We start from the raw sequence: 10,320 nt of genomic DNA on the forward strand, positions 1-10,320 counted from the left end.
ACTTACCTAAATTGTTAATTGAAAGTACCCTCAAGAAATACATACTGTAAAAATTATTATATTATTTATATTATATTAAACTTCAAATTATATCAAGTAGCAAGGATTGATACAGAACAATCTAACAATAAAAATAATAAACAGCTAACAATATAAATATTTCGATTATTTTTAGTTCAATGTAATAGTTATTTACGCATGTGCACGGAATATAGAGCATTGGTAACGATTGTAATAGTAGTGAACCGTAGGTCATGCAAACTTTAGATAATCTTAATAGTAAACATAAGATAAATGCTAATTATCATTGTAATGTTAGTTCGCTAGATATAAAAATAGGTCAAATGAAGATTCGGCAAATGAAACATCGGGCAAATAAACATATTTCAAAGTTAAGATAGGTAACCTTGGTGGTGGTAACCAAAGTGAATTTGTGGGTCATACTGAGCAACTTTTACTGTGGGACCAACACCAAAATCACGAAAAAAAATGTTTTTTTTTATGGAAGAGCTAAAACTTTTTTCGCCATTTTGGGGTTGTTGTGCCATTTGTACCAGAAAATTACACATCAGTAACAGATAATGGCGAACATTTTTATAATAATAAAAAAAGCAGAAAATGGTATATTATAAAATTAATTTAGAATCAAGCAGATACGTCTGCCAATGATGCTAGAGTTAGACCAAGATAAGTTTGCAACGATTTCGATAGGACACGTAAAGCAAGTGTTATTTATTTATACGTCATAATTTCATAGAGGTTTGACGTTTAAAATAACACTTCCACCGCCTGGGCTATCAAAATCGTTGCAGATTTATCTTGGTCTAACTCTATTAAGCTTAGAATAAATTTTAAACTGGAAAAAACTGAGCTAGATACTGATCTAGTGGTGGTGAGCCTGGGCTAGTGACCTAGTGGTCGTGAGTTCAAGTCTCACTGACAGTAATTTTTCCACTTCTAAATTTTTACGTCGGTCGCAAACGGCCCGCCTGCTGGTAAGCCGTCTCCGCAGCCTATGTACACCGGCAACTCAAATTATTATATTATGTTGTATTGTATAGCCTGTCCGATTTCTATGATCAAGTTCGCCATACATTTACTATGGCGTACTTGGTCTTAGAAAAACAAACAGACTGTACAGGGTAAACCGTATATTACTGGCCACCTTATACTAACATGGATTCTGTTTAATAATCACACAATCTAAGTTAATCATCAGAACGATAGTTATTTAGTTTACTTGAATTGTGTAAATAAATAAATATAATTCTTATTTCAGCCATTTTAATAATATATAAGGTGGCCAATAATTGGAGGGTGGCCAGTAATAGACGGTTTACCCCATATGAATACGAATTGCTGGCGCTTAAATCGCGACAACTGGCTCGATATAAATTCCGATTCAATCAGAAAAATAAGAATAATCCGAGCGTAACGAAGGAGTGGAGAAGGAGTGGAATGCCCTGCCCGCGTCTGTGTTTCCGCATTTGTACAATCTAGGTCTCTTCAAGGCTAGGAAAAATAAGTATCTCATAGGTAAGTATGCTCAACCGTAGATCGCATCATCACTTACCATCAGGTGAGATCGTGGTCAAACGCCTGCCAATCTATACATATAAAAAAAACGAAGAAATAATTGCACGCAAAGATTGTAGAATCGCTCCTCACGTCAAGATATGATAACATCTGTAGTGTAAGTGATAGTATCGCGTAATACGGCGGCCAAGATGAGCGGCTCGGCTGCTCTCATCTGGTGAGTATATTTTATTATCTGGATTAGATTCACGGGGGTTTTCAGAAAAAAAAAACATGTAGGTATTAGTCAGTTTTGTAACGGTCCGTACAACGTTACAAAACTGACAGCCAAAAGTGGGACACTTATAATTGCTTCATTCGATAGAGCTCGTGATTCTGAGTAGAAATAGTTGCACTCTGGGAGTGCCGGCAGAAGTGGAAACTTGAATATTAACGTTGTGCATTTTTGATATTTTGGTATGGTTAGGGAATAATTTTGCACGAATTGCTTTAATTATCACTATTAGAATTCAATGGCATTGTAACAGTTTTTCGATCAGGTCACGTGTCCGTCTAACGAATTTTCAATCTGTCGGTCACGTGACCTGTCGCGAGTTTAACATTTTTTCCCCATCACAAAAAGTGCACAGCGTCGCTAAAGAAGTTTTGACTTTCTGAAAATTCCCTCACATGTCTCCAGTGTCTCCACATATGAAAGTCACATGAACCCGCCGCCAAAAATCCACACGTCCAAGTTAAGCTCTCATTTTAAAACGACGTGCTTAAATTATATGCAACTAGGCATAAAAAAACTACTCTCACAAAAAAAAAACTTACAAATTCGAACAACGAAAACTAGTACGATAGATACATTATGTTACTTGAATGTACATGTCAAATTATATGTATTATTATATTTCAGAATGTTGTTTGAAAATGAGAGCGTAACTTCGGATGTTGGCGTCGGCTAGGGAACCCATACTACGTGACCCATTTTTTTTTTAATTCTGTTCATGCAAGTACTGCTCTTGCGATAAGCAGGGCAGTTTTACTCCCCTCCCTCTCGGTGACCGCCCGTAGTCACCAAGACACATCAACATTAAAAACTTTGTACAGATCCTTTTTGAAGAATCCCATACTGTAGCCGCTCGAGAAAACCTCAATAATAACAACGGTCCATTTACACGGTTATCACACTGATGCGAATTCGGTGTGAGCGAAATAGCACCAATCACCATACATCTATAATAATTTATCCCCGCTTGCACACTGGAGCGGGCAATGTGAAGATCGCCTTTAAAAAGTAGTTGACTAGGTACATGTATGATAATTATAATATGTCGTTTAAAAACTTAACTGAGAAATATCATATGTCCGTGTTTTTCAGTCTTCTTTTAATCTCCTGGAGCCAACATGTGTCTGCCAAGGGCGAAATTCGGAAATTTCCGGCAGGCTTCCAATTTGGGGCTGCTACAGCGGCCTACCAAGTCGAAGGCGCTTGGGATGAAGACGGTAAGTCATGTGAACCTCTTTCACACCCGGAGAGCCAACCACCAACCGGCCTAGCCAAGGTGACAATCCCTATCGCTTCGACAACGAAAAGCTTTGTTTCTTTCTATTTGTATCACTCTTCCACATGCGACAGTGACAGTTGCGTTTCGATCGCTATGGAGCGTAAGCAATTTGCACGTTGTCGGCCTGCACTGCCCTGAAGACCTACCGCGTACCACGTTCGACGTGTTGTCTCTCTGTCGAACTTGTAAATTTGTACGAAAGTGTGACAGGGAACGTCGAATGTGGTTCGCGGTAGGCCCTCTGTTACGGTACAAAATCGAATGTTATTACATATTTCCTATCGAAAAAGCGAAAATCATTACCTAATCTGCTTCTCTTTTCCATGTTATACAGATGGTTCAGATTAATGTCCCACTTGTGTAAAACCTAAAATCTGACGATAATGTGAAACAGCTAGTATAGATAGTAGATATTTTAAGATTATTTCCAAAATTCTTGTCGAATTATTGTTTTATGAAATAGAGGGGTTTTCAGAAATGACATGCAGCGCAAACAATTTTAATTTTTTGAAATCAAAATATTGCACATCAACTAAATCCATTTGATTTTCATGTATGGGCTTTTTTATTCTGACTGGATGCGCGGCTTTGTTAAGGACTCATATATGGTGGAGCTACTCAACAGGATACAACCTTATGTTAATCTGAATAGCTGGAGTAACTCCAAAAATCCCCTCAAGGGCTCCCCTACAATAACCTGCGTAGTCTAGGTATTTAACATGATCACACCGTTTTTCTGTACACCAGGCAAAGGCGTATCAATATGGGATGTAGCGACACACATGGATCCATCCCCTATTGAAGATCAAAGCACTGGAGACATCGCCGCTGATTCCTACCACCACTACAATCGAGACGTCGAAATGGCTAAAGAACTTGGATTAGATTTCTACCGATTCTCCATATCCTGGACTAGAATTCTACCCAACGGATTCCCATCCAAAATCAACCAACATGGCATCAATTACTATAACAACATTATCAATAAATTGCTTGAGAATGGCATAGAACCTTTAGTGACCATGTACCATTGGGATCTTCCTGAAAACTTGCAACAGCTTGGTGGATGGACGAACCCCCTTATTGTGACTTGGTTTCACGATTACGCGAAAGTTCTTTTTAGTAAGTTCGGAGACAGGGTCAAAAGGTGGATAACTATTAACGAACCTAAGCAGATTTGCTACGAAGGGTACGGCAGCGATGGCAAAGCGCCATTTCTGAACGCTACTGGAGTTGGGGAGTATATCTGCTCGAAGAATGTATTGTTAGCGCATGCGAAAGTGTATCATTTGTATGACGATACGTACAGAAAGTTGCAGAATGGCACCATTGGTATTTCTATAAGCTGCACGTGGTATGAGCCGAATACGGATACTTTGGATGATGATCAGGCAGCGTTTGATGCTAGGCAGTTCGACGTAAGTAACCATTTTACTCAATTAGTAGTGGCTGTTGGCTTTAATAAGTACGACACAGTCGAATATAAGTAATTATTTAGCTAGGATAAATCCAACTTCGAGATATATGCTGCTCGTAGAATTAAACTTGGAATATTAGGACTCCGTAATGACTCATGAGAATAATCAAGTCACTCAAAGGGTAGCTTAAGAGAACTCCACAACTTTGAGAGTTAAGTACATATTAGCAGTTTGTAAGGCAAACTGCTCGTAGTTAGATGTTTTCTATTTGACATGATGACGTCCAGATCTGGACCTCAGACGCTACCACTACCTACGTCATATAACCCTTTAAAATTCCAGTGGGGCCAATACGCGCACCCAATCTTCTCAAAAGACGGCGACTATCCGCAAGAGCTCAAGCACAACGTGGCCTACAAGAGCGCCGAGCAGGGCTTCGCACGGTCCCGCCTTCCGGAGCTCTCGACCAAAGAGGTGGCCTACATTCGCGGCTCTTCGGACTTCTTCGGGGTTAATTCATACACGACCAAGATGGCGTATAGGTAAATAAACGCTAACAATACACTATAACGTCTTTGCCACGAATATAGATAGGAAAACAGTAACGCGTTATATTTAGAGTATGAATTTTACTTTCAGAGACGCGTCACTTGACGGCATGTATGCCTCACCGTCTTATATGGATGACATGGGCGTGGCGCTTGTGAAGGATCAGTCGTGGACGCAAGCGCAGTCTAGTTGGTTACAGGTTTGTTATTGAAGTAACTAAAAGCTCTTTCAGAGAAGCGTCGCTTGGCGGCATGTATGCTACGCCGTCGTATATGGAAGACATGGGCGCGGTGCTTTTGAAGGATCAGTCGTGGACGCAAGCGCAGTCTAGTTCGTCTGGTTCGTTGTTTACTGGATTAAGATAATTGAGAAATGTAAAATGGTGTCGATATTCCAGGTATTGTTTCAACTTCAGACATGGGACAGATTTTTTTTACTGCCACTGTGCCATGTCGTCATACACACACTAAATATGACGACTAAAGGTGAGACGTATTTACTAGGATAGGTTTTTGGAACAGGTTTTGCCATGCTCGCAGCAGCTCGCGGGCCATCCTGACGACGAGCGCGCGCGGGCGAGCCCTTGCCACCCTAGAGGCCCCTGCAGCATCACCCGGCGAACTCCCAGCCTCGGCAGCGGCCGGCGGCTGACGTTGCGCACTCACACGCTCGGAAAAAACTATGTCGCGCTCCTCAAGGCAGACTCCGAGTTTGCGAGCAACCAAGCACACAAGGTGAGTCAAGTTCTCGCTTTGAACTTCGGGTATCGCTGTGATTTCTAGGTAATTTAAGAGCAGATCCTGGTCGCGGCCACATATGTAGTTCAATTTTTAATCCACGTTAGCCACCAGCTCGCTGTCAGTGGTGGCTGCCGGGCGCTCCTCCAAACGCTTGAGCCTCTCCTTGACGACCGTTATACGGCTCGAGTGACCCTCCACCATATCGCACAGCTCCGCCATCTCGCGCCGCAGGCCCGCAACGTCATCGCGCACGGCTTCGAACTCCGCACGAAGCGTAATTGCTCAGCGACGTCCTGCATTGAAGCAGGCGAAGGTAAGTCCTCCTCCCCGAGGTCATCGTTCTTAATTGGCGTAGTCAATTGAGTGCTATACCTACTCGGAAATACCTACTCGTGGAACAGGTTTTTGGATCTATTTTTTTCGTGGACGCATACTCGCAAGACTCAGTACTCGTTTTGCCTAGTACGTCTCACCTCTAATTACGACATGACATAGCGCCATCCTGGTGGATCTGGGAGGCGTTAGTCCAGTGGTGGGCAAACTTTCACCATGGGGGGCCAGAAAGCAGACGAGGGCCATGCAGAATTGCAGCAAAAATGGATTTTATTATTTCGCGAGATTATACTCATTATTTCGAAGGACGGAGGCGGGCCAGGTAAAATCCTTTCGCGGACCGGAGAGCGCCCGCGGGCCGTACTTTGCCCACCACTACGGTTGACAGCTGATAAATATCAAATTTAGTAAATTTTTCGCTATAGTCAATAGGGTGACAATTATTCGGAATCTGAATGTATGGAGAGTTTGAAGGACAATTATACGAGCAGGAAAATTATATTTTAATACAACACTTATGTCTCCTTTCAGATGGTTCCCTGGGGCTTCTATAAATTGCTTATCGACATAAAAAACCAATACGACAACCCAACAGTGGTGATAACTGAAAACGGCTGGTCGACGGGCCGTGGGCTACTGGACGATACAAGAATACAGTACCACAGGAGTTACCTCAACATGCTTCTGGACGCCATAGACGAAGGTTGTGACATACAGGGATATACTGCTTGGAGCCTTATGGATAACTTTGAATGGAAACATGGATACAAGTGAGTGGATCTTATTTTTTGGAAACTTCTTTACTGGACGACAAAAGGCTGTACCATAGGAATTACCTCCACATGCTTATAGACGCCACAGACGAAGGCTGTGATATACAGAGATATACTGCTTGGAGCCTTATGGATAACTTTGAGTGGAAACATGGATACAAGTGAGTGGCACTTATTTTTTTTTTTATTTCTTTACTGGACGACACAAGGCTGTACCATAGGAGCTACCTCAAACTGCTTCTGGACGCCACAGACGAAGGCTGTGACATACAGGGATATACTGCTTGGAGCCTTATGGATAAATTTGAGTGGAAACATGGATACAGGTAAGTGGATCTTATTAATTTTGATAAGTAGATACCTATCTGTATCACAAGTCATACCTCAATATGCTTCTGGATGCTATAGAAGATGGCTGTGACGTACAGGGCTACACTGCTTGGAGTCTTATGGATACAAGTGAGTAGATCTTGTTTTGATAAGTAAGTATATGTAGGTAACACAGGACAGGAGATAACCTCAACATGCTTCTGGACGCTAAAATGCTGACAGACATTACAGCTATAAGGTTTTTCACTTATGTGTGTCCGTGTATTGATTTGAAAAACATGATATTTTATAACAAATTGCTTACTGCATACATACATATTCGCATCAGAAAAGTATATTCTCAATTTTTTTTACGTTTACAGGGGAATGTTTTCTAACATACCTATCTTTAATATCTTACAACTGTCTGTTTTTTCACCGGTGTGTATGTACACTATGTACTTATAAACAAATAAGTTTTGATACCCTATGCACTCAGGTGTGCTTAAATATGTATACGCTCTGATTTAAAAAAATGTACTTCCAAACGTGAATAATAGCGTCACAAATTGGTATTCTTGCGCTGCAACTCCATTTATCGGCAGGTAATATCGGTCATAATCGGCGGTCGAAATCGACGAGCCAAATTAGCGTTTGCGTCCACACTACCCGATTTGATGAGACAATTTAATCAGAGTGGCGAAAAATTGTTCCCGTCTGGCCTTCCTGCTTACCAATTTTATTGACATTAATTATTAATTAATTGCAGAGAAAAATTCGGCTTGTACGAGGTAGACTTCCAGAGCAACGACCGCACCAGGACCCCTCGGAAGTCTGCCTTCATCTACAAGGAGATCATCAAGGCGCGGTCCCTGGACCCCAACTACGAGCCCGACAAGCTGCCGGAGATAGCGCCGCTCACCACCAGCCAGGAGACATGACCTAAATAAATAGTACCCGATTTTAAAGCTTGTTAAAATTGTGATTAAGATCAAAGAACATTTTAAATAGAGGTAGATTGTCAACGAAAACTTTGTAGCCACAGTAAATTTACTGGCATCTTTCGACTCATGATTAAAACTTTCAGAACGGCATTTGACTTTGATCCTTATTATTTCACTGATATGTCTTAAATCCGCAAAGCGCCATCTTACGGGCCATCGGCTAAAGGTTGTGGCGCCATCATCGCTCGAATCGATGCCGTCATACCTCTGTCATATTTAACTAATTGAACACATATCAGTGAAAGAATAAGGATCAAAGTCAAATGGCATTCTAAAAGTTTTAATCATGTGTCGAAAGATGGCAGAAAATTTACTGTGGCTACAAAGTTTTCTTTGACAAGCCATGTTTATTTCAAATTCTCTTTGGTTATGACAAAATAAATTGTGAAAGTTTAAATTGTTTTTTTCCACCCTCTTATTTTGAAACGGAATAGTTTTAAGCACATATTTGGACGGGGTAAATACGAAATCATAACTTGTCCCGAGAAATAGTACATTTCGATGCTAGTGCGGAAAGTATGTCAATAATTCACGAGCACCGAGATATCTTGCCACGAGCCGTACGCGAGTGGCAAAACTCGGGACGAGTGAAGAATGACATTTCCGCACGCGTATCGAACGACGTATTTTAATACAGTTGCGAAAAAATAAGAAAAACAAGTACTGTTTTATGCATGTTCTATAACACAGAAACAATTGTAAACATAACATATTATACTTAAATTTTATGAAAACAATATCCAATGTCCAATGTTGCCTTTGGAAACTTAAAACATTCTTGCAGTAAGAAAAAACGCGACAGGCGCTATTCCGTTCCATTCAGAAAACTTATTAAGAACGGTTATTCAATATTTAATATTAAAAAATAAACGTGTTATAATGATGAAGCGGTAAGTAATAAAATATTAAATATGCTTATATTTATTATTTTTACATTAACATTAGGTTTTTATGTTGATTACGACTTTTATAGGAAACACTCATCAATTTTATAGGAAACAGTCATGAATTGGAACAAGTGGAAAAGAAAAAAACACTAGTTCGCGAAATCCAACTTTCCGCACGCTAAGCAGCTACGTAAAGTAGCGCTTTTTGAGCAACAGTATTAAAAAATATGTAACTTTCAGTTGAGTCCGAAATCCGAAAATACCATACTTTTTTGTAACACAGTGGAGGACTTTGAGGACATACGGTGAATTGCGCTTATATTTTACAGAATAGGTACTTACACCGTTTGGGCTATCAAAGTCGCTGCTAACTTAGTTTGGTGATAGACAAACAAGTAACATGGAGTGCTCACTCCATACATCAGGTTTGTTACTAAACAACGCTTATTATTTTCGTAGTCGACATCTAGCATCGAGTAGCGGAATTATCAGTACTGCTACTTGACAACAGATGTTGCGACGAACGAAAAGTGAAATGCTCAACAATTTTCAGCTAATATTATAACCGGAACTCTATTTTCAACCCTTCTTACTTCTATTTTGGACCCGGGTATGTCCTTAAACTACGTCCAAAAGAGAGGTATGGGCAATGTGAATGTCATCTTTTCTATGTCTATCTCGCCTTGTGTGGTAGGGCACAGCACAGCAGATGTCATTCCAGATCTAGAGCAGAGCCCAACTGGGGAAGTACCTCCACCTTACAGAAAACCGCAGCCAAATAACACTTGACCCTACTCATAGTGTTGTGTTCCTGCCGGTGAGTAAGGTTGCCAGAGCTCAACGAGGGGGGTGGGGTTAGGGTCGGCAACGCGCATGTAACTCCTCTGGAGTTGCAGGTGTACATAGGCTACGGAGACTGCTTACCATCAGGCAGGCCGTATGCTTGTTTGCCACCGACGTAGTATAAAAAAAAAATTTTTTTCAACTCCTGTTTGTAATATTAATTATAAATTGTTGAACAATACAATTTTCGTCAGTCGCGACACTGTACTGACGATTGCGTGTGCACTCTATGTTACTTTTTTCTCTATGGTTTGGTCTAACTCTATCAGATAGAGACTACACGATAAAAATATCGATTTGAAAATAAAATACAGTGCCTGATTCTAAAAAGACGCGTGGTTTAGAGATCATAATCATACGAAAAAAATAGCAGTT

At 40.6% G+C, this 10,320-nt stretch overlaps 1 protein-coding gene across 2 annotated transcripts; it reads left to right on the forward strand.

Annotated features, from left to right (window-relative positions):
- Positions 1–1,703: 1,703 nt before the first annotated feature.
- Positions 1,704–8,612, forward strand: LOC133529625 (myrosinase 1-like). Of its 2 annotated transcripts, XM_061867379.1 has the most exons (8): positions 1,704–1,753; positions 2,903–3,027; positions 3,837–4,507; positions 4,850–5,049; positions 5,147–5,255; positions 5,578–5,790; positions 6,661–6,899; positions 7,981–8,612. In XM_061867379.1, exons 1-8 carry the CDS (start codon positions 1,728–1,730, stop codon positions 8,150–8,152), a joined length of 1,755 nt encoding a protein of 584 aa, XP_061723363.1. In that variant the 5' UTR covers positions 1,704–1,727; the 3' UTR covers positions 8,153–8,612. The 2 variants fall into 2 exon arrangements, with proteins under 2 accessions (XP_061723363.1, XP_061723364.1); XM_061867380.1 differs by lacking the exons at positions 1,704–1,753; positions 5,578–5,790 and having other exon boundaries at positions 2,838–3,027.
- Positions 8,613–10,320: the final 1,708 nt, after the last annotated feature.

The sequence above is a fragment of the Cydia pomonella genome, chromosome 21 (assembly GCF_033807575.1).
Source record: "Cydia pomonella isolate Wapato2018A chromosome 21, ilCydPomo1, whole genome shotgun sequence".
Classification (NCBI taxonomy): Eukaryota; Metazoa; Arthropoda; class Insecta; order Lepidoptera; family Tortricidae; genus Cydia; species Cydia pomonella.